General features: G+C 45.0%; 1 protein-coding gene across 3 annotated transcripts in view; it reads right to left on the minus strand.

Moving 5' to 3' along the window:
* LOC126481601 (dual specificity tyrosine-phosphorylation-regulated kinase 4) overlaps positions 1 to 23,898 on the minus strand; it is a 647,996-nt gene extending 624,098 nt beyond the window's left edge. Inside the window, exon 1 of one of the 3 annotated variants that reach the window (XM_050105470.1) lies at positions 23,802 to 23,898. In XM_050105470.1, the coding sequence (XP_049961427.1) occupies positions 23,802 to 23,804 (3 nt within the window). In that variant the 5' untranslated portion in view covers positions 23,805 to 23,898. The remainder of the gene's footprint in view (positions 1 to 23,801) is intronic. The other 2 variants (XM_050105469.1, XM_050105468.1) reach the window with 2 other exon arrangements.
* Between the last annotated feature and the right edge of the window lie 1,336 nt (positions 23,899 to 25,234).

The following is a 25,234-nucleotide window of genomic DNA, read 5'->3' on the forward strand; positions in this document are numbered from 1 at the left end:
CTTCGGCGATCAGATTGCGTTCAAGAGTTCTATCTGCGCGCCCTCTGTTTTGACTCTAGAGGCATTGTCTGTGTCAGTTTAATGGATAAAGCAAAAAGCTGTCCTGGGTATAGTTTGATGTGTTTGCAAGTATACAGGGTTATACAAAAAGGTACGGCCAAACTTTCAGGAAACATTCCTCATATACAAATAAAGAAAAGATGTTATGTGGACATGTGTCCGGAAACGCTTAATTTCCATGTTAGAGCTCACTTTAGTTTCGTCACTATGTACTGTACTTCCTTGATTCACCGCCAGTTGGCCCAATTGAAGGAAGGTAATGTTGACTTCGGTGCTTGTGTTGACATGCGACTCATTGCTCTACAGTACTAGCATCAAGCCCATCAGTACGTAGCATCAACAGGTTAGTGTTCATCACGAACGTGGTTTTGCAGTCAGTGCAATGTTTACAAATGCGGAGTTGGCAGATGCCCATTTGATGTATGGATTAGCATGGGGCAATAGCCGTGGCGCGGTACGTTTGTATCGAGACAGATTTCCAGAACGAAGGTGTCCCGACAGGAAGACGTTCCAAGCAATTGATCGGCGTCTTAGGGAGCACGGAACATTCCAGCCTATGACTCGCGACTGGGCAAGACCAAGAACGACGAGGACACCTGCAATGGACGAGGCAACTCTTCGTGCAATTGACGATAACCCTAATGTCAGAATCCGCATGCAATTGTGCAATCACGTCATCAACACAGATTTTCTGTGAACGTTTGGGCAGGCATTGTTGGTGATGTCTTGACTGGGCCCCATGTACTCCCACCTACTCTCAATGGAGCACGTTATCATGATTTTATACGGGATACTCTACCTGTGCTGCTAGAACATGTGCCTTTACAACTACGACACAACATGTGGTTCATGCTAGATGGAGCTCCTGCACATTTCAGTCGAAGTGTTCGTACGCTTCTCAACAACAGATTCGGTGACCGATGGATCGGTAGAGGCGGACCAATTCCATGGCCTCCACGCTCTTCTGACCTCAACCCTCTTGACTTTCATTTATGGGGGCATTTGAAAGCTCTTGTCTACGCAACCCCGGTACCAAATGTAGAGACTGTTCGTGCTCGTATTGTGGACGGCTGTGATACAATACGCCATTCTCCAGGGCTGCATCAGCGCATCAGGGATTCCATGCGACGGAGGGTGGACGCATGTATCCTCGCTAACGGAGGACATTTTGAACATTTCCTGTAACAAAGTGTTTGAAGTCACGCTGGTACGTTTGTTTCCATCCCATGATTAATGTGATTTGAAGAGAAGTAATAAAATGAGCTCTAACATGGAAAGTAAGCGTTTCCGGACACATGTCCACATAACATATTTTCTTTCTTCGTGTGTGAGGAATGTTTCCTGAAAGTTTGGCCGTACCTTTTTGTAACACCCTGTATATTTTGTCGGTCAAATAAATGTGTATATTTTGAAATGTTTGCGTGAAACTTTCGTTATTCTTCCAGTTCTCATGCGTATAGAGAATTTAACACACGAACTTTTCCAAGAACTTCCACCATGAATTCTTCTGTGGACATTGGTTAACACCATTATCATTGCTTGTTCCAATATTTTCCTACTATATTTTTATTTTTTTGGTAAAAAAAGCTAGTCTCTCATGAACTCGCTTTCAGAGTTTAGATGCCGGACTACACAGCAGACGAGCAGTTTTGGCGCTGGCATGTAAACGGAAATGGCCACTCGAAACTGACAAGACTCCGTGCTGGGGACGCTGCTGCAGACTCACTTGTTTCGAACAGTCACTTAGACAAGAAAGCCGGTCGTAAAATGACGTTTACGGAGCGGGAAAGCCTCTGACCTCCACGTTCTGTGATGACGCGTGGGCGTGCAACAGCTTGTCTTCAGCTCGTGATTTCACCGTCCTTCAACCACTTCCCATTGAGGGTCACTGCAATAGCACGCGAACGCCCGATCAGCTTCGCCGTTTCTGAGAAGCTCGTTCCCAAGAGTCGGGTCGAAAAAATGTGTCCTTTGTTGAAGTCCCTTAAACCAATGGGTTTTCCCATTTGCGTTCCTTATCTCGCTAATACGATTCCCAATGTGTTTGTTTACGAAATAGCTTTTCTACCACCAATCACGATTTTCTTTTTATTTACATTTTTGACGACGCGTTTTGGAAAATGAGTCCCATTTTGAAGTGTGTTTTCTTTCTACTGTGCCATTTATTCGTGGTGTTTTCGATGTGTGAGGTGCTGCACTGTTATGTTGTCTTTTCTTCAATGTGTAAAAACACGCGTAATTTTTAATTAACGATCGAACATTATAAACAGCTATTGGCGAAATTTGAAAACAGCTCCTACTCCCGGTTTTCTTGTTGTCCACTAGTGCAGAAAGTCACATATAGTAAACATCACACCAATATTCTGCGCACAGTATGCAGATATACACAGAAGACAGTTACAAAGAATTTTTACACATAGTCAACAGAGATGACGCTATAAGCCATACACACAGTATGAACACTTTCGCACAGAAGGTATTGAGCTGAATAATCTTGATTGCTATTTGCTGATGTGTATTCACAATGCCATTTATTTCTATGTATCACTATTTTTTGGCATAGCACACACAAAAGACGCATGAAAATGGGAATTATTTTCCGAAATGCATCGTGCAAAATATAAATAGAAAATCATGACTGGTACCAAAAAAGTTATTTCATAAACGCACTCATTGTTTCTACAGTCTTAGGCTTACAGCAGCCAGATCAGTGTGCTTCTCATTCGCCTCTGCTCTATATGAGTACTGTGTGATCAAAAGTATCAGTACACCTATTAGTGGACGTTAATACAGGGTGTCTAGTCACAGCTAGATACTTGACGGATGTTACTGCTTCCAAAGACTGGGCACTTATTTTGCACTCGTACATTAATGGGGATTTTCGCCTTGTTATACGCAGTAGGTTACACTTACTAATATTGAGAGATAACTGCCAGTCATTACAGCTCGCATTTATTTTCTGCAAATCCTCACTGATTTGTTTACAACTTTCGCGTGATACTACTTTCCTGCCGCTGTCGATACCACCAACCAGATCGTTTATGTAAATCGTAAACAGACAATGTTGACTGGAATACTCTCTTTCAAATTCTAAAGGTGGCAGGGGTAAAATACAGGGAGCGAAAGGCTATTTACAATTTGTACAGAAACCAGATGGCAGTTACAAGAGTCGAGGGACATGAAAGGGAAGCAGTGGTTGGGAAGGGAGTAAGACAGGGTTGTAGTCTCTCCCCGATGTTGTCAATCTGTATATTGAGCAAGCAGTAAAGGAAACAAAAGAAAAATTCGGAGTAGGTATTAAAATTCATGGAGAAGAAATAAAAACTTTGAGGTTCGCCGATGACATTGTAATTCTGTCAGAGACAGCAAAGGACTTGGAAGAGCAGTTGAATGGAATGGACAGTGTCTTGAAAGGAGGATATAAGATGAACATCAACAAAAGCAAAACAAGGATAATGGAATGTAGTCTAATTAAGTCGGGTGATGCTGAGGGAATTAGATTAGGAAATGAGGCACTTAAAGTAGTAAAGGAGTTTTGCTATTTGGGGAGCAAAATAACTGATGATGGTCGAAGTAGAGAGTGTAACGGAACTGAAATGATGGTGGGCTGACAGTAATTTGGAGCCCGCGCGTCGGAAACGGGCGCGCTGGTTGAGACTGCCAGGGAGTGCACCCTGATGCCATCTATTGGCGAAACTGGGAATTAGCGCTGTCTCAGACAATGTAGTCAAATGTATTCTTTTTCTTGGTAATTATAAGCTATTACTGTATGATTTAATGTTATAAAGCGCTAGTAGTAAATTATTATGACTGGTATGAACTCCAGGGTAATAAATATAAATATTCTTAAATACTAAATGATTTCGGTGAAAAGGTGGTAGGGGAACGCCCCCACTCTTGGTGATACGAGGGTAGCTAGAGGTAGCTGGAGACACAGGGACTGAACAATGGAATGGCCTGGGGGGGCTTGACGGGAACGGACGTGCGTAACTGTGCTCACGCAAAAGTGACTGTGCAACAGCGAAGAGGCGAATATCGTCGCCGTTTGTGGAGTGGAACGCGACGAATGGTTGTCGAAGCCGTCTCTATGCCACTGGGGCTGAGTGTAAGAGTTCCTGCGCCCAGATTTTATGGCGGACGCGCAGTAGCTTATACGAGTGCTACAGCTCGTAGTTCCAGCCGCCATTAAGGGCACGAGGCGTGAAGAGGAAGAGCTGCGTTAGCCACATGCATCCCACCACCAGCACCGACACGTCTACCCAAGGCAAGACTGCTTGAAATTGTTAAGTCGAACTTTCTATACATGTAAAAGGAGAATACCAGTTTTATTTTGTGCAAGTGCAGAGGACAGAATATAGTAATGAGCAAAATTACGACGCATGTTGTTCATTGTAAAGTGTAGTAACCTGAAACATAGTGTAGTGAAATCAGACTGAGGCCACCATCGCCTCTTCCATTTACAATTCTTTTGGGTGTAGAATACTTTAGCGTATAAGAACCAGAAAAGAGCAATGGGCACACCAGAATGAGTCGCCTATTTATAGTTACTTAAATATTTCTGAGTAACCTTTCAAGTAAAGTCACTTAACTAAATCTATAGCAATTGTCCAAAGAGTAATATCCCAAAATCATTAAATAAGTTGAAGGGTAGAAGTTTGTTAACCTAAGTTGCTTAAATTGTCTTGGTGGTAACTACCAAGCCAACTCACAGAAATTGAGAGAGTATTTGCTTTGTAGAATCACCTAGAATGATCAGAAATAGTAATATTCAGAATTAAGTTTGAAATTCAACTCAAGCCGTTTCACTTTGAAACGAGCCAAAAAATTGATTTATTCTTTTGCTCCTTCAGAGCTGGCGACCGTAGTTATAAGTATTTTCAGGAGGATTCGACGGTAAGTCTGCTGCTCTCGTCGTGCTGATAGGATTATCTACTGCTGCTAGCAGTGGTGATTGGATACATAAGCTCACTGCCAAGTTAAGTGGGTCAGGTAGGCAGTGTTACCATGTGAACTGTAGGGCACTGTAGGCCGTGGATCGAACCCGTTCAATCATCACAGCTCTTTGAGAAATAGTCCGGTTAGGAGTGTACTAATCCAATAGGTAAATACTGGCGAGTAACGGTCAAAAATGTATACGCAAGTGAATTTAGCAAGGTCCATGTAGCACCTAGTTAATGTGGTGTAATGGCGAGGGTAGGAGTAGAGTAAAAGTGAGCTGAGCTTGTGGCAGCTGTGCTGTCTTCAAAGATTAATAACGCCAGAATTCACTACTAACTCTTACCATTAGGGCTGAGCTATTTACGGTTAAAATACGTAGCAGTAAGCGCAAAGGCGTGACAGCTACAAGTCCGTATTGGCTTAATACATACGGAAGTAGGAAGCGGGTCATTCTGTCAGTGGAGGGGGTTAAAACAACCGAGCCAGTTGAGAACATACCCCGTTTACTGATGGAAAGATTCGGCGGTTCGGTCGCAAGAGGATATAAAATGTAGGCTGGCAATGGCAAGGAAAGCGTTTCTGAAGAAGAGAAATTTGTTAACATCCAGTATAGATTTAAGTGTCAGGAAGTCATTTCTGAAAGTATTCGTATGGAGTGTAGCCATGTATGGAAGTGAAACATGGACGATAAATAGTTTGGACAAGAAGAGAATAGAAGCTTTCGAAATGTGGTGCTACAGAAGAATGCTGAAGATTAGATAGGTAGATCACATAACTAATGAGGAAGTATTGAATAGGATTGGGGAGAAGAGATGTTTGTGGCACAACTTGATCAGAAGAAGGGATCGGTTGGTAGGACATGTTCTGAGGCATCAAGGGATCACCAATTTAGTATTGGAGGGCAGCGTGGAGGGTAAAAATCGTAGAGGGAGACCAAGAGATGAATACACTAAGCAGATTCAGAAGGATGTAGGTTGCAGTAGGTACTGGGAGATGAAAAAGCTTGCACAGGATAGAGTAGCATGGAGAGCTGCATCAAACCAGTCTCAGGACTGAAGACCACAACAACAACAAACAGCAGCGGACCTATTACGCTGCCCTGGGGCACACCTGAAGTTACGGTTGTTTCTGTTGAAGTCACCCCATTCAGGACGACATACTGCTCTCTATTTGTTAGAAAACTTTCTATCCAACCGCATATGCCATCGGATAGACCGTAAGCGCGCACTTTTTGGAACAAGCGACGTGGTGACAGATAACGTTTTCCAGGCATTCGCCGAACGCAAACCCCAACATTGGACTGCCACAGGGTATAGCGTTATTCATCACTCCGAGTCACTCATTTCTAGTCATCCACGGACCAGTGACTCGGTCTTCACAGTACCTCGAGCCTCGCTTAGCACTGAGTACACAAATATGTGGCTTATGAGAAGCTGTTTCACCCATTCTCTTTAATTTCCTGCACTCAGTCATTGTGCTAGCTGGCTGCAATTCCCGAGTGACTCCTTCCGCTGATTTATTGCGACTTTTTTACAACCACCTTCCGCACTGCCCGTCATTACGAGAGGTCTGGGTTTAGCTGTGATTGTTTATCGTTCATGGTTCAAATGGCTCTCACATCTATGGTCATCAGTCCCCTAGAACTTAGAACTACTTAAACGTAACTAACCCAAGGGCATCACACAACACCCAGTCATCACGAGGCAGAGAAAATCCCTGACCCCGCCGGGAATCGAACCCGGGAACCCGGGTGCGGGAAGCGAGAACGCTACCGCACGACCACGAGCTGCGGACGTTTATCGTTCATCTCCTTTACAGCCTCATCACCGGCATTCGACTTGGACAGATTTAGAAAGGCTGAAATGTTCCTGATGGCCGGCCGAAGTGGCCGTGCGGTTAAAGGCGCTGCAGTCTGGAACCGCAAGACTGCTGCGGTCGCAGGTTCGAATCCTGCGTCGGGCATGGATGTTTGTGATGTCCTTAGGTTAGTTAGGTTTAACTAGTTCTAGGTTCTAGGGGACTAATGACCTCAGCAGTTGAGTCCCATAGTGCTCAGAGCCATTTGAACCATTTTTTGTCCCTGATGGTTGTGTTTGCAGGTGATATCCAATGACTAGTCCACGTACGAAGCCACTGAGCTGTCCTGAGCGACGAATTCTGCACTTACCGCCTCTCTACAGTCAATACAATACTTCCGGTCCCCTTCTATACGGGTCCTCATCTCCTCACATGTAGTGGCAAATTCTGCATTACGTAAGGCTGTCCGCATACTTAACGACTAGACAGTGTACGCAATTCGCATACACTGTATGGAAAGAGTCGTTGTGCGCAGAACAAGCCTTCCAGACAGCAGTAGCTCACGGCTCTTTCTTTGCTAGGTCTTCCTCCTGACTCGTGCCTAGGGGAACCGCATGTCCTTTCCTCGTGACGTGGCTCCGAACGGAACAGCCTGTAATGCGGACGACTGCAGTGTTTTGCACAGCGGCGAAGCAGACGAGCCGTCCCCCCTGGATCGCTACTGCGGCTGCAGCGGGTCTGCGAACCTCTCCCGAGGCGTGGGTGGGGGCGAGGTGGTGCGGCGCGCGGCATGGCAACGCCGCCAGCGGCCGGCGTGCATACTACTGCATTCCCAGCGGCACCGGCTCAACCCACCTCAGATATCTCACCGCGACGAGCAACACTGCACCGCCGCCGCCGGGCATCTAAGTCCAAACCGTTCTTTGTCTCCTGCCACTGACGCAAGACGGCTTTTAGTAATAACGTTGCCACTGGCTGGTAAATACACCACGAAGATGACGTGCTACAGACGCGAAATTTAACCGACAGGAAGAAGATGCACGAACAGTTCGACGACGCTTGCAGCAGCATGGACTATCAGCTCGGAGACCGTGGCTGCGGTTACCCTTGACGCTCCATCAGAGAGGAGCGCCTGCGATGGTGTACTCGACGACGAACCTGGGTACACGAATGGCAAAAAGTCATTTTTTCGGATAAATCCAGGATCTGTTTACAGCATCATGATGGTCGCATCCGTGTTTGGCGACATCGCGGTGAACGCATATTGGAAGCGTGTATTCGTCATCGCCATACTGGTGTATCAACCGGCGTGATGGTATGGGGTGCCATTGGTTACACGTCTCGGTCACCCCTTGTTCGCATTGACGGCACTTTGAACAGTGGACGTTACATTTCATGCAATTTTGTCATATGATGACATATTGGAGACCGTGGCTGTTTTTGAAGACAAATGTTGATCGTGTTAGGACAGCAACCAGACACAAATTTACTTTGAGTTCCTTTATTCAAAGGAAACCGTTACCGGTTTCGAATCGTTGCGATTCATCATCAGACGGTTTACACGCTTTCTTTCTACATTTGGTGTGTTTTTTACAGATTAATTGTCCTAAAATATAAATAAAACACAATTACAAACACGCCACACACAGATGGTTGTGTTGCAGCTTTTCGTTGCATGTGACTTACGTGAAACTTCGGTTTCGAGTGATTGTTTCTATAACGTTCATCCAATCGATGTAAATGCATTCCCACTGCATCCTCGTTGTTGCACACGTAATAGTTCTCACTGTACACTTTAGATTTGTCACTGAGTTCATTCCAGCCACGCACCACATGTTTGTAAGCTCTTTGTATGTACCAAAACATGTGGTGCGTGGCTGGAATGAACTCAGTGACAAATCTAAAGTGTACAGTGAGAACTATTACGTGTGCAACAACGAGGATGCAGTAGGAATGCATTTACATCGATTGGATGAACGTTATAGAAACAATCACTCGAAACCGGCGTGTCACGTAAGTCACATGCAACGAAAATCTGCAACACAACCATCTGTGTGTGGCGTGTTTGTAATTGTGTTTTATTTATATTTTAGGACAATCAATCTGTAAAAAACACACCAAATGTAGAAAGAAAGCGTGTAAACCGTCTGATGATGAATCGCAACGATTCGAAACCGGTAACGGTTTCCTTTGAATAAAGGAACTCAAAGTAAATTTGTGGCTGGTTGCTGTCCTAACACGATCAACATTTGTCGTTACATTTCAGATGTGTTACGACCCGTGGCTCTACACTTCATTCGATCCCTGCGAAACCCTACATTTCAGCAGGATAATGGGTGACCGCATGTTGCAGGTCCTGTACGGGCCTTTCTGGATACAGAAAATGTTCGACTGCTGCCCTGGCCAGCACATTCTCCAGATCTCTCAGCAATTAAAAACGTCTGGTCAATGGTGGCCGAGCAACTGGCTCGTCACAATACGCCAGTCACTACTCTTGATGATCTGTGCTATCGTGTTGAAGGTGCATGGGCAGCTGTACCTGTACACGCCGTCCAAGCTCTGTTTGACTCAATGCCCAGGCGTATCAAGGCCGTTGTTACGGCCAGAGTTGGTTGTTCTGGGTACTGATTTCTCAGGATCTATGCACCCAAATTGCGTGATAATGTAATCACATATCAGTTCTAGTTTAGTATATTTGTCCAATGAATACCTGTTTATCAACTGCATTTCTTGTTGGTGCAGCAAGTTTAATGGCCAGTAGTGCAGGACATGACGAGCCTCGCTGTTGATGTTGTATATTGCTGCTTCCGCGTCGGAACCCGAGTAGGACTCGAGTGATGGCTGTTACTCAGGGGACGTCGCCCGAGTCTTGCGAACAGAGCGTAAAAGTTCGAAGCTGCCATTGCTGTTCCTTCCCTCTGCCGGTAACCCTGTACGCAGCACAGTACGCAGCACAGTGAAGACTGCCTGCACTGTGTACAGCGTAGCGCTAAACTTATCACCTATCTGTACTTGAACACAGAATGCCTTGTACTTTGCTGTTCTGTGTTGCGTCCATTCTAAGTTCGTCTGTCGACAAAAGCGAGAAGAGAGAAACCTGCCGAAACGAAACCTCTTGGCAGTGTCAAAATTCTGATGTAGATCTTCAGTTTTTCAAAACATACCACACTCAAGCAAATTGTAAATAAGAATGGTGTGTACCAGTTTCCTTTCTGAACCAATAAAGCTGTTGTATATCTGTTAATTTTACGATCTCATAATCAACCTACTGAGCGAGGTGGCGCAGTGGTTAGCACACTGGACTCGCATTCGGGAGGACGACGGTTCAATCCCGTCTCCGGCCATCCTGATTTAGGTTTTCCGTGATTTCCCTAAATCGTTTCAGGCGAATGCCGAGATGGTTCCTTTGAAACGGCACGGCCGATTTCCTTCCCAATCCTACCCTAACCCGAGCTTGCGCTCCGTCTCTAATGACCTCGTTGTCGACGGGACGTTAAACACTAACCAACCACCACCACCAACCATAATCCACCTTTTACGAATAGCTAAAGCAGGTTTTTTTCTATCTATAGTTACAACGTTATAATCGTCGGAAAAGTTAAAATCAGATGTCCAACTGCCATAACCACGGTGACTGTAACCCGTCTCGAAAGTATTAATTTTATTTATTCGTATGGCTAGGGCTCCCCGTTGGGCAGACCGTTCGCCGGGTGCCGCTCTTTCAATTTGACATCACTTCGGCGACCTGTAGTCGATGAGGATGAAAGGGTCATGATGAGGACAGCACAACACCCACTGCCTGGGCGTAGAAAATTCCCCGACCCAGCCGGGAATCCAACCCGAGCCCAGAGGATTGACAAACCGTCACGTTGGCCATTCAGCTACTGGGGGCGGACGAAAGCATTAATGACCTGCAGGACAATATTAACAGTAACCAAAAGAATGTGTTGCAGACGCAGCAGTTATCTCTAATGATGTACTAGCCTCAGAAAAGCTTAGCAGATATTCAGGTAACATTTCAACTTATTTTGAATGTTGGAAAATGTAAAAACTGCGTGCGTCGCAGAACGTCGCATCCCACAACACCAGAACATCACAAATGGGACCAGTCAACTCATAAAAACACCTACTTGCAACTGTTTATGAGAATGTGATGTGAGATGATGACATGGACTTAGGCTCAAAATCATGAAAAGTTCAATTTTTACTTTTTTGCGTTTTCTGAATCTGCAGACTATTACCTTTTAATAGATATATAATTTATTCAATTCCGAAGACTACAACTATTTTTAAATTTTTTTTGAAATGTGTTCTACATGGGCGTGACCCACTGTGGCGCTGTTAAACTGCTGTCAAATGGTGTTATTATTAACGTCCGTGTTCATCAGGTACATTTTAGTGATGTGAGATAAAGTATGTGTTGTGGCTAACCTGTGATGGTTCAATATATATCGCTGGTGTGATTGTCGATTGTTTCATGTTTATTTACTCTGTCGTTATCTGGAAAATATTCGTAATTAATTCTGTTTCTTGAGTCTCTGTTTTGTTGAAGTATAATAATGAGTAAAAGTAAAGTTATTAGAAATCCTCTGAAGGCTTTTAAGAAAAGGAGAAATGTTGGAAAGCCAAAGGTATGTGTTATTACTGTAAACAATAAAGACGATAACCAAGTGAGTGAACCTAACCTCTCAAGTACACCTGCTCATAGCAGTCAAAGTGGGAAAGAAAATACTTCACAGAAGAAGCTTGGTTCAGTGAGTGAAAACTATGAATGTTTTATGGGCGAATCGGATGTGAATGAAATATTTGATATGTCGGTTCTCAAAGGAATTTTTTCAAACTGTGTAAGATGTATTCATTGTAGTGAAGTTGGTCTGGAACTCTCCATAATAAAGCACGTAGGACTTGCTAGTGAAATACAACCGAAATGTGATAAGTGTTCGTACATGACCACCTTTTGGAACAGTGTTGCAGTAACTGCAACTGAAGAAAATGGTAGCAAAATCTACGAACACAACAACGAGCGATGCTTGCTTTAGACAAGGAACGCCTTCGGGCTGCAGACAGGGCTGTAAAGAGTCTAGAAATACAAGCAAGAGTAAACAGGAGGAGGAACAAGAGGAAGCTGGAGGAGGAGTTTGCAGAGGATGAAGATAATCCATCCTATGGACCTGGAATGCACTAAAAAGTTAATCCAATCTTTGTCGCTCGATTCCCAAAACTTTTATTTTCTCATACTAATTACATGTTTTCTAAGGATCTTCCAAACATATTTGTTTCAAACTTTCAGTAAATGTACCTTCTACATAATTTAACACAGCCTTTTTCCAAAAAACTGTATATTTTGTATATATAAATAAAAAATTGCAAAAAAATGTTGTGAATTTTCATTACAATTGAAAAAAAATCATCTTTAATAACTGAACTAAAATTTTGTAAAATCCCTGTGTTAAGTTGTAGCCCATATTCCAATAAATAATCTGTAAAAAGTTCAACTTCCTACCTCAACTACTTTGTGAGGAAAGATGTAATTTATAAGCGTTATTTTAACATTGCAAGTATAGGGCGTTCCGGAGCCCCTTAAGGCGCTTGTATCACCACATTATCCAGGGTTTACGTGCCAAGGCAGGTCAAACCTCGCAATCTCAGTCCCAGCTTTCCTGTTTCTACGTCCAATGTAAACTCTGCAGTCTACAAATGCATGACATAAAGTGCTTCTCATTTCACAACGTAATTAAGATTTCTTACCGTTCCATTCGCGTAAGGAGCACGGAAAGAATGACACGGCGAGCGGAATAATTTGACTAATCTTGTGTTGGCGACGCTTGTGGGAGCGTTACGTACGGGACTGTAGTTCTCTCCTAACTTCATCAGTTACGACTGGTGTTGAAACTTTTTAAGCAGGCTTCCGCGGGTTAGTTGGCATCCATCTTCCCTGACACCTGATATTCTTTGTATACCTTCAATATTCCTATTTCGTTTGGATCCCACACACTTGAGCGATATGGAAGCATGAATAACACTGGCGTTTTTTAATAGCGTACGCTGTGTTTTCCCAGTATACTTCCAATAAATATAAGCCTGACACTAGTTTTACCGTTGATTGAGTCTATGGGATGATTCCATGCCACATCCTAACAAACCTCTGCATCCAGGTATTTTTATCTGTTAATTGATTCCTTACATACTCTGCAAGGCACCGTATGGTGACTGGCGGAGGGTACCTTGTGCCACTACTAGTCATTTCTTTTCCTGTTTCACTCACAAATAGAACGAGGGAAAAAGGACTGTCTGTCTAACTTTGTACAAGCCCTAATTTCTTTTATCTTTGTGGTCCTTGCCCGGAATGTACGTTGGCGGCAGTAGAATCATCGTGCAGTCAGCCGCAAATGCACGTTCTCTAAATTTTCTCAATAGTTTTTCGCGCAATGAACGTCGTCTTGCTTGCAGGGATATCCTTTTGAGTTCACGAAGCATCTCTGTAACACTCGCGTGTTGATCGAAGCTACCGGCAACAAATCTAGCACCACGCCCCTGGATTCTTTCGCTTTCTTCCTTTAATCTGATCTGGTGTGGCTCCCAAACACTCGAGCAGCACTGAAGAATCGGTCAAACTAGTGTTCCGTTCGCGCAGTCGCCTTTTGAGCTGAACCACACTTTCCTAAAATTCTCCCAGAAAACTGGAGTGGACCACTCGTCTTCCGTATTACGGTCCTCACGTGTTCGCTGCATTTCATGTCACTTTGCAACGTTACCAATAGATATTTAATCTACGTGCTAACAATGCTGTACTCGAACATTATCGGACTGTTTTTCGCACTCATCTTCATTAACTTACATTTCGCAATTCTGTCAAAAACATGGTTGCAGGCCGTAGATGTTATATGAAATAAATTGTTGATAGTGTACAACAGGCAGCCACAAACTGGTTTTTGGTTACTTTATTTAAAAAGTACCATTACCAAAATGAGGAGGTACTGGCAGAAAAGGTGTGAGGACGGGGCGTGAGTCGTGCTTGGGTAGCTCAGTTGGTAGAGCACTTGCCTACGAAAGGCAAAGTTCCTGAGTTCGAGTCTCGGTCGGCACACAGTTTTAATCGGCGAGGAAGTTTCATACCATTACCAATTTCGAATTTTTCGCAATTCATGGTTCAAATGGCTCTGAGCACTATGGGACTTAACAGCTGTGGTCATCAGTCCCCTAGAACTTAGCACTACTTAAACCTAACTAACCTAAGGACACCACACACATCCATGCCCGAGGCAGGATTCGAACCTGCGACCGTAGCAGTCGCACGGTTCCGGACTGCGCGCATAGAACCGCGAGACCACCGCGGCCGGCGCAATTCATCATCTGACGGTTTTTTCATGCTTCCATGAAAAGAAATTATACATTGGTTTCCTGTAAGTTGCCGTGAAATGTCCTTCTGACGCATTTGTTTCTGCAGTTTTACTGCAGTTAAATATATTGTTGGAAACTCACAGGAAACCAATGTATAATTTTTTTGACGAAAGCACGTAAAAACCGCCTGATGATGAATTGTGAAAAATTCGAAACCGGTAACGGTACTTTTTAAATAAAGTAACATAAAAACAGTTCGTGGCTGGTTGCCGTACTTCATCAACAATTTAACATACATTTTTCTGAGTTTAGAGGAAGGCGCTGTTCTTTGATATTTTAGTCGTCTCACGCTGCGTTTTTGCATTTTATGAAGCACACACTTTTATTTTCTGGACATTTGTAGCAAGTTGCCAAATGTCACCATTCTGACATCTTATGGAAATGTGAGTGGATATTTGTGCAGCTTCTTTCGGACAGTACTTCATTATGTATAATTGCATCAGGTGCAAAGAAGGCCTCGCCCGTTTTAGAGAAAAATTTCGTACACAATATAACAAACGATTTGTTCATCTGTGAAATGCAGTTAGAGGGTACTTCACACAGCAAATGCTGGTAAGTTCTATCGAGCACACAGCTACTGTCGTAATTAATACTGAGATAATAGCGCTACAGGTCGCAAACACTTCGATTTTATAACTGGCTTCATCTGTCAGGCGCAATTTTCGCGTGGTTGTTATTGCCCTGGAGGCAAAACTTTAGCGAGTTGGAAGTACGGCGGTGCTTTCGGTATACGCGATCTTTTTACCACTTAGAGCCGCCACCTGTGAACACTCTGGCAGATGTGAAAAGGAAAATGTGGAATCTCCAAAAGTGCCATATTGAGACGGCAGCCGCAGCTGATAACATAAGGCTGTGCGCGGTCACACCTCTCGTGTCGCAGGTGGCCTACGCCGTCAGGGGCTAGACCAGCACACAGCCGCACGTGCGATGGAACTCGCTACGCACTACACGACACGACTGGCCGTACTGCTTCGCACACCATCCTATCCCCCACGAAACTTGGCTTACAGCTCTGGACTTATCCAACAAGAAACCGTTTCACACCGCTGCGTGTCATCGAACAATTACATCTACATCTACTTTTATACTCCGCAAGCCACCCAACGGTGTGTGGAGGAGGGCACTTAACGTGCCACTGTCATTACCTTCCTTTCCTGTTACAGTCGCGTATGGTTCGCGGGAAGAACGACTGCCGGAAAGCCTCTGTGCGGGCTCGAATCTCTCTAATTTTACATTCGTAATCTCCTCGGGAGGTGTAAGTAGGGGGAAGCAATATTTTCGATACCTCATCCAGAAACGCACCCTCTCGAAACCTGGACAGCAAGCTACACCGCGATGCAGAGCGCCTCTCTTGCAGAGTCTGCCACTTGAGTTTGCTAAACATCTCCGTAACGCTATCACGCTTACCAAATAACCCTGTGACGAAACGCGCCGCTCTTCTTTGTATCTTCTCTATCTCCTCCGTCAACCCGATCTGGTGCGGATCCCACACTGATGAGCAATACTCAAGTATAGGTCGAACGAGTGTCTTGTAAGCCACCTCCTTTGTAGGACTACATTTTCTAAGGACTCTCAATGAGGAATCTCAACCTGGCACCCGGCTTATCAAAAATTACTTTAATTTAAATGATCATTCCACTTCAAATTGTTCCGTACGCATACTCCCAGATAATTTACAGAAGTAACTGCTACCAGTGTTTGTTCCGCTATCATTTAATCATACAATAAAGGATACTTCTTTCTATGTATTTGCAATACATTACATTTGTCCATGTTAGGGTCAGTTGCCACTCCCTGCACCAAGTGCCTATCCGCTGCAAGTCTTCCTGCATTTCGCTGCAATTTTCTAATGCTGCAACGTCTCTGTATACTACAGCATCATCCGCGAAAAGCCGCATGGAACTCCCGACACTATCTACTACGTCATTTATACATATTGTGAAAAGCAATGGTCCCATAACACTCCCCTGTAGCACACCAGAGGTTACTTTAACGTCTGTAGACGTCTCTCCATTGAGAACAACATGCTGTGTTCTGTTTGCTAAAAACTCTTCAATCCAGCCACACAGCTGTTCTGATATTCCGTAGGCTCTTACTTTGTTTATCAGGCGACAGTGCGGAACTGTATCGAACGCCTTCCGGAAGTCAAGGAAAATGGCATCTACCTGGGAGCCTTTATCTAATCTTTTCTGGGTCTCATGAACAAATAAAGCGGGTCTCACACGATCGCTGTTTCCGAATCCATGTTGATTCCTACAGAGTAGATTCTGGGTTTCCAGAAAGGACATGACACGCGAGCGAAAAACATGTTCTAAAATTCTACAACAAATCGATGTCACAGATATAGGCCTATAGTTTTGTGCATCTGCTCGCCGACCCTTCTCGAAAACTGGAACTACCTGTGCCCTTTTCCAATCATTTGGAACCTTCCGTTCCTCTAGAGTCTTAAGACTTGCGGTCACGGCTGTTAGAAGAGGGGCGGGGGGTTCGCTTTCTCTTCAACTAATAAGTCGATTCCAGCGCAGCAGACATACTACACACTTTTCAGAAACGCAACTAACAATGTCATATTAAAATTGTAAGCACTTCTGTAAAAGAGAATGACAATATAATTCCTGCAGAGAAAGATAAGTGCGATGCCAGTTCGTGCAACTTAGCGAAGGGTTAGCTGCTACTTGTACAGAAAGCAGACTGCAGCTATAAGAAACGAAGTGCATGAAAATAATGGACAGGGTTGTACCAAATCCCCCATATTATACAATCTGTACATTAAGCAGGCAGTAAAGGAAGGCAAGAAGAAATTTGGAGAGTGGATTAACATGCAAAACAAGGAAAAAAAAACAACGCATTAACATTTGACGACGACTTGGTAATTCTGCCAGAGATAGCAAAGAACTTGAAAGATCAGGTGAACAAGAAGCGAATAGGAGCTTTTGAAATGTGATGTTATAGAGGAATGCTGAAGGTTACATAAGATAACTAATCAAGAGGAAAAGAACAGTCAAGGAGAAAAGACCTATGTGGTACAACTTGACTAAAAGAAGGGACAGGTTGATGTGGAACATCCTGAGACACTAACGAATAGTTAATACAGTTAATTTGGTCATGGAGAAAAGTGGGGAGATGGGGGGGGGGGGCTAAGTTGTAGAGGGAGACAAGTATTTCAATGCGGTAACCAGAGTCAAATTAATGCGAGGCTTGCAGTAGTGCAAAAGATTTAAAAAAAAATCTTAACACTCTGGCGTTTGTTACTATTGGTTATCCGTCTTGAGCTGAATACAATTTTGTGAGTTTCTTTCATTTTTTCTAACACTGCATATGTACGATTTTCAACCTCGCTAATTTAAGGTTTGCTTTTTGGCATGAAGAGACTTGATCTCGTTGTTTAGTCAAATTCCTTGGGCTATTTGTTTTGTTTTCTATGCACTGGCAGAAATGTTTTTAACCTGTACATTAAAGTATTTAGGTATAATACTATTTGATCTGCAAATGTTTTTTAACTTTATATGTTGGACAGTTTTATGGAGGTTGAGGTGTATCCTTCTAAACTCCATGTAGAGGCCACTTGGAAATGCCTGAAAAGGCTTCCATAATACGTTTGTTTGGAGTCAGCTCAGACGGATAACCAATAGTAACAGCTTTCAACCGGTGCTGCGAAAGATGGCCACGCAAACAAACGTATTCTGGCGTTTATTCGCCGTTCTTACATATGGCGAATAAACGCAAGAACGCTGTCGTCACTGACATGCAGCATAAATTTAGCAGCCGCCGATGCAAAACTGATGGATCTTTCATGACAGAGAATCGCTTGAGTAGCCTTCCTAGTCAGCACACGTTGGTTGGATTGTCGTCAGTAATATTTCGATGGTGAGAGCAGTAGAGGATACGATGTGTGTTACTTAATCATCAGACCACGCGAGTAAAATCTCGGCCCTCTCCACAGGTCCCGATGAGTGGAGTGTTTTGGCCCTCTTGGTGACAGTATGTTCTGTGGATGGAACCCTGACAGTATGAAAGAGGAAGAAACCTCTTTCAACATCAATGTTTACCCCGTCATCGAACCATTGATTTCTTTTAAGTCAAACAGCTTTCTCTCAGTTGGCAAAATGGTTGAAAGTTGGTAGTTTTCGTTTTGATCAGTGTTTTCAATAGATAGTACTTTAACTGCCAGTTAAACTCTTATATGTTGAAAATAGTTACCAAAACGAAAACTGCCGGTTAAAATGCTTCATGCTGAAAACAGTGACCAAAAGGAAAACTGCAGCTTCCAACCAGTTTGCCACCTGAGAGAAAGCTGTTTGGCTTAAAAAGAATCAATTAGAATCTGATCTGACACACACTGAAGATGCGTTGTAACTGAGGCGAAACGCGTCTGAGCGCACATGATAAATAAATAAAAATTAATGTATAGGCGTTTTTCTTTTCAACTACTGTATTTAAATATAGGTGCTGCAAAAATGGCCAGTACAAGAAACTTGCGAATAAAGTTGTGTCGGAACAGATGATGGTTTACAATACATCATTTCAAACCTAGGTTTGAGCTGCAGGGTGATCGTGTGGACGTAGGGACGAATTTTCCGCCTGATTTACACTACTGGCCATTAAAATTACTACACCAAGAAGAAATGCAGATGAAAAAGGGGTATTCATTGGACTAATGTATTATACTAGAACTGACATGTGATTACATTTTCACGCAATTTGGGTACATAGATCCTGAGAAATCAATACCCAGAGCAACCACCTCTGGCCGTAATAACGGCCTTGATACGTCTCGGCATGGAGTCAAACAGAGCTTGGATGGCTTGTACAAGTACAGCTGCCCATGCAGCTTCAACACGATACCACAGTTCACCAAGAGTAGTGACTGGCGTATTGTGACGAGCCAGTTGCTCGGCCACCATTGACCAGACGTTTTCAATTGGAGAGAGATCTGGAGAATGTGCTGGCCAGGACAGCAGTCGAATATTTTCTGTATCCAGAAAGGCCCGTACAGGACCTGCAACATGCGGTCGTGCATTATACTGCTGAAATGTAGGGTTTCGCAGGGATCGAATGAAGGGTAGAGCCACGGGTCGTAACACATCTGAAATGTAACGTCCACTATTCAAAGTGCCGTCAGTGCGAACAAGAGGTGACCGAGAAGTGTAACCAATGGCACCCGATACCATCACGCCGGGTGATACACAAGTATGGCGATGACGAATACACGCTTTCAATGTGCGTTCACCGCGATGTCACCAAACACATGATGCTGTAAACAGAACCTGGATTCATCCGAAAAATTGACGTTTGCCATTCGTGCACCCAGGTTCGTCTTTGTGTACACCACCGCAGGCGCTCCTGTTTGTGATGCAGCGTCAAGGATAACCGCAGCCACAGTCTCCGAGCTGACCGTCCGTGCTGCTGCAAACGTCATCGAACTGTTCGTGCAGATGGTTGTTGTCTTGCAAACGTCCCCATCTGTTGACTCAGGGATCGAGACGTTGCTGCACGATCCGTTACAGCCATGCGGATAAGATGCCTGTCATCTCGACTGCTAGTGATACGGGCCGTTGGGATCCAGCACGGCGTTCCGTATTACCCTTCTGAACCCACCGATTCCATATTCTGCTAACAGTCATTGCATCTCGACCAACGCGAGCAGCAATGTCACGGATACGATAAACCGCAATCGCGATAGGCTACAATCCGACCTTTATCGAAGTCGGAAACGTGACGGTAGGCATTTCTCCTCCTTACACGAGGCATCACAACAACGTTTCACCAGGCAACGCCGGTCAACTGCTGTTTGTGTATGAGAAATCGGTTGGAAACTTTCCTCGTGTTAGCACGTTATAGGTGTCGCCACCGGCGCCAACCTTCTGTGAATGCTCTGAAAAGCTAATCATTTGCATATCACAGCATCTTTTTCCTGTCGGTTGAATTTCGCGTCTGTAGCACGTCATCTTCGTGGTGTAGCAATTGTAATGGCCAGTAGTGTATCTCTGCAGGCACCGGGTAGTAAGAAGAACTACGACTTAGCAACACCGCAGAGCCTGGACTTAGTGAGTCGGCAGCAGAGTGATGATAGAACAGCGCATATCGGCGGGGCTAGGTGGGCGGCGATGGCGTTTCACTTTCCGTTAGCCGCGGGCGGCGGCGCGGCGCGGCGCGGCGGTCGCAGCTCGACTCGCCAGACACGGCGCAGACGGGCGGCGAGGTCGCACTGCTGCCGGCTTACGAGGCGTGGTCCAGCGCGGCCCAAGATGGCAGACGCCGGTCGATGCACGCCCCCTACACCGCGAGACTGCTCGACGCCAATTAGGGGGACGCCGGAGGGAAGCTCCGCCATCCGAGCTGCTCTCCCGTTCCTCTGGCGAGTCGTACCTTCTCTGAAGGAACTACGCTTACCCTCCGAGATTTCAGACGATCGCACTCACCGACCCATCAGACCGATAAATGCACGAAATGTATTTAATTGCGCTTTCCCTCAGACTTTAGCCACGAGAAATTATGGTGGGGTTTATCCGTGTGATGCTTCAAATGCCGGTATTATGACGCATCGTAGACACGGTAGTTGCGCACTTTGACTCACAACATCGCCAGTATTTGAAAATTAATCGTTTTATTAGATTTGGAGAAGGAGAATAGAAGCTTTCGAAATGTGGTGCTACAGAAGAATGCTGAAGATTAGATGGGTAGATCACATTACTAATGAGGAAGTATTGAATAGGATTGGGGAGAAGAGAAGTTCGTGGCACAACTTGACCAGAAGAAGGGATCGGTTGGTAGGACATGTTTTGAGGCATCAAGGGATCACAAATTTAGCATTGGAGGGCAGCATGGAGGGTAAAAATCGTAGAGGGAGGCCAAGAGATGAATACACTAAGCAGATTCAGAAGGATGTAAGTTGCAGTAGGCACTGGGGGATGAAGAAGCTCGCACAGGATAGAGTAGTATGGAGAGCTGCATCACACCAGTTTCAGGACTGAAGACCACAACAACAACAACAACATTAGATTTGGCAACGTAGCCGTCTTATATTGTTGACATTTTCATTTACGTAGTGACTATCATCGTGCTCACCGTTTCGCCTTTTTTCACGATAACACACGCACAGTTTTTTCTCCAGCTAAATGTCATCATCAGTGACTACTACTGTCGAAAGCAAATCAACCCGGTGTAGTTATAAGCCCAATTTCAAAGTCGCAGTTGTTCGACATGTGAAAGGATTGCCTAATCAGAGAAGCTTTCAAGAAGCCATTACACACACACACACAGACACACACACACACACACACACACACACACACACACACATGCGCGGCCGGCCGGAGTAGCCGAGCGGTTCTAGGCGCTACAGTCTGGAGCCGCGCGACCGCTGCGGTCGCAGGTTCGACTCCTGCCTCGGGCAAGGATGTTTGTGATGTCCTTAGGTTAGTTAGGTTTAAGTAGTTCTAAGTTCTAGGGGACTGATGACCTCAGAAGTTAAGTCCCATAGTGCTCAGAGCCATTTTTGAACACATGCACGCACACACAGGCGCGCGATTTTCGTCTGGGAGAATGGACAACACTGTCCCAGAAGTCAATTAACCATACCGTAGGTTCTGCCCCCCCCCCCCCTCTCGGTTCCGATGAAGATCTTCTGGAGGCTTTGCTTGGTCGTCGGGCAAATGCTGAAAGTGGAAGTCTGTTCTAAGTATTTCCAATCTGTAAGGCCCTCTACCTCGTTCCCAAACTTACTGGAATATCCGGCTGAAAAGATAAAGCTTTGTTCTACAACTGCCCGCCCATTGTTCAAGAGTAGAGAGTGAAAGAAATGAAAAAAAAAATGGAAGCGTCGTTTAAGAAATGCGTCGTTTCCATTGCCGTGGGTGGTAGCTAAGAGCACGTACTTTGTGAGGAGTGTGACAAAGATGCTGACGTAAGGAAACAAATAGCGACAGTGAGGTGACATGTGTGGGACTGTGATTAGAAGACTGGCATTGACATATAAAAATGTGATTAAGAGAGAGCATATCGTCAACAACTTTTTGTAAATGGGTAATGTGACACGAATTTTTGTCCTCCTTTTTCTCTTTCGGCCCTCTTCAAAATTAAGGGAGAGGCTAACGTCGGGACCAGCACTGCATTTGCTGTTTGAGCTTTCTGATAAAAATCATACCTCTCCTCAGTGTAACAGAATTATGTTAGCCCCCACTCGTCCACTGGATGGGTAGCAACATTTCAAGATCTCTTCTCTTCAGACGACTTCCGGTATTATTTAAACAGAACACACCGGACTTATGTTACAAAAGAGCAGGGTCCAAATAATCTTTTATCATCCTGTTTTTACCCGTTTGCTGCCAGTTTGCTAAATATTCTTCTGAATTTTTGTTTGCGTCATGTGAAGTGAAAGTTTTCGCCAATATTTCAAATATCGTACAATGAAAGCCACATGCAATCACGACTTTAGCGTTGGTTACTTTTACAAGATGACAGGATTAGAAGCGCAGAAGGATCATAAAAGTGATAATTTTGGTTTTCCGTTATTTACTTCATCCACTACACAAAATGCTACGATCTTTCTTCCTCGTGCTATAAGTGGCCAGGTGAGACTGTGCACTATCAATAATGACACCGACGACACGTGAAACTCTATTTATCGTAACTTCTAGCAAACAAACTTAAATTTTCAGGCAGCATTGTCTGTTCAGCGGAACGGTGTTCAAGCATCCTCCACCAGTCATAATAAACACAACCACACGTGACGTCGTCAAGGATATTCATTCCTTAGAATGATTGGCTTGTATCCGAGTGGATCAGGATTTTGAATGCATTCGTATCACCTTCCTTAAAAGTTCCCATAAAATTATTTCGGAGTATGAAGAAGTGTTTTCTTCAAGGTCACAACGATTTCTTTTCTCAGACCTTTCGATGTGAGCCAGTCCTCAATCTCCAGTGATCTAGACGCCGACGAAACTATAAATAGTGGCAGAAAAAAGTGAATGCTTTAGCCCACTGCTGTTGTTATCATGAACATACAACAATTTCACCCTGAAGTGAGATGCTTACTGCCTTCCATTTCATTAGTTTCTTCCCAGCGTCGCTCCGAGAGATAACAATGATTTCGGAGAATGCATAAATATTTCGTTGAAGGCCACAGACGATTTCTCCTTCCCAAACTGTCGGGTTGAGCTAGTTCTCCATCTCTAACGATCTAGATGCTGTCGGAACGCTAAATAACGCCAAAAAAAAAAAAAAAAAAGAAAGCGTTACCACAGTCGTATAGTTGTAGTGGATATAAAGAAATTTTGCGTTCAAGTGAGATGCTTCGTTTTACCCTAGCGTCACTGCACTGCCATTAAAATATAGCTCGACCGTAACCTTCAAAGACACCGCACTACGTTAAGCAGCATGCGTACATTATGTGGAAGACGATCATGCACACGAGACAGAGAGAGTACAGAAACTGACACGTTTCCATGATTCCCAAAACCAGCAAAAAACTGTCTGCGGAAGTGACACACAGCTGCACACGCACAAAACGCCGGCACTAGTGTCAGGAGAGCGTCGGTGGTCCGGCCGTGGCAGCGGCGGTGAGGGGAAGAAAAGCGGCATGCAGCAGACAGCGCGGTCCTCACCATGGAGCGGTGTGTGCTGCTCGCGGCGCCTACAGCGGCGACATGCCTCGCAGGCGCTGCGGAGGTCCGTCCACTGCTGCGGGTCGTCGCTGCACGCCGCTCCGGCAGCTACTGGACGCTGCTCGGCGGCGCGGTCCTCTGCGCCGCCGACGCGCCGAAGGCTGCCGAGCGCGGCCGAGCGCGGCCGACCTCTTTGTTCTCGTGATTCAGCGCGGCGGTCCTCTCTGCGGCTGCCACTGCCGCCTACCCTCTGCTCTGGTCGGTCCGGCTGATCACCCGCGCCCGCCAGAGATCGATATCTCGCGCCACACTGATCAAAGGACGCGCTGACCGCGCCGCGGTCTGCAATTAGCGACAGCCCTACCGCCTCGCGCCGCAGCCGCATCCTCTATTTTCGTGGACTTCACACCGGCGAAAAGCTGCCAAACACGATGTTGTATAAAACTTCCTGTCAGATTAAAACTGTGTGCCCGACCGAGACTCGAACTCGGGACCTTTGCCTTTCGCGGGCAAGTCCTCTACCGACTGAGCTACCCAAGCACGACTCACGCCCCGTCCTCATAGCTTTACTTCTGGCAGTACCTCGTCTCCTACCTTCCAAACTTCACATAAGCTCTCCTGCGAACCTTGAAGAACTAACACTCCTGGAAGAAAGGATATTGCGGAGACATGGCTTAGCCACAGCCTGGGGGACGTTATAGAAAGAAATTTTCACTCTACAGTGGAGTGTGCGCTGATATGAAACTTCCTGACAGATTAAAACTGTGTGCCGGACCGAGACTCGAACTCGGGACCTTTGCCTTTCGCGGGCAAGTGCTCTACCGACTGAGCTACCCAAGCATGACTCACGCCCCGTCGTCACAGCTTTACTTCTGGCAGTACCTCGTCTCCTACCTTCCAAACTTCACAGAAGCTCTCCTGCGAACCTTGCAGAACTAGCACTCCTGGAAGAAAGGATATTGCGGAGACATGGCTTAGCCACAGCCTGGGGGATGTTGTATATCTTATCTCAGGCTCGAACCGAGAAGCGTTATAACCCCTCCTCCCATCCCCCAAAAAAGTAACTAAAACACTCATATGGTTATGTGTATAAATTATCCGTTTTTATTCCTAGCTTTCGGAGAGTAAAGTAGCACCAGAACCGAGACTCCCGAAAATGACAAGGAGTACCAGAACCTAGAAGCTTCATCATCAGCATCATCAGCCAATTCAATCATTAAATGATGTGGCCTCTTCGAGTCGTGGATTCAGGTAGACTTTCAGCAGTCTTCTCCAAGTGGGACGGTCTTGGGCAGTTTTCTGCCAGGTGTTAGTAGCGATCTTCTTGATGTCTTTGTCCCATGTGCTCTTCCTCTAGGCCTCCGGTGCTCTCTCGGACTCCACTCCAGTACTAGTTTGCCCATCTGCTGTCTTGTCTTCTTGCGACGTGGCCA

The sequence above is a fragment of the Schistocerca serialis genome, chromosome 5, assembly GCF_023864345.2.
Source record: "Schistocerca serialis cubense isolate TAMUIC-IGC-003099 chromosome 5, iqSchSeri2.2, whole genome shotgun sequence".
Lineage (NCBI taxonomy): Eukaryota > Metazoa > Arthropoda > Insecta > Orthoptera > Acrididae > Schistocerca > Schistocerca serialis.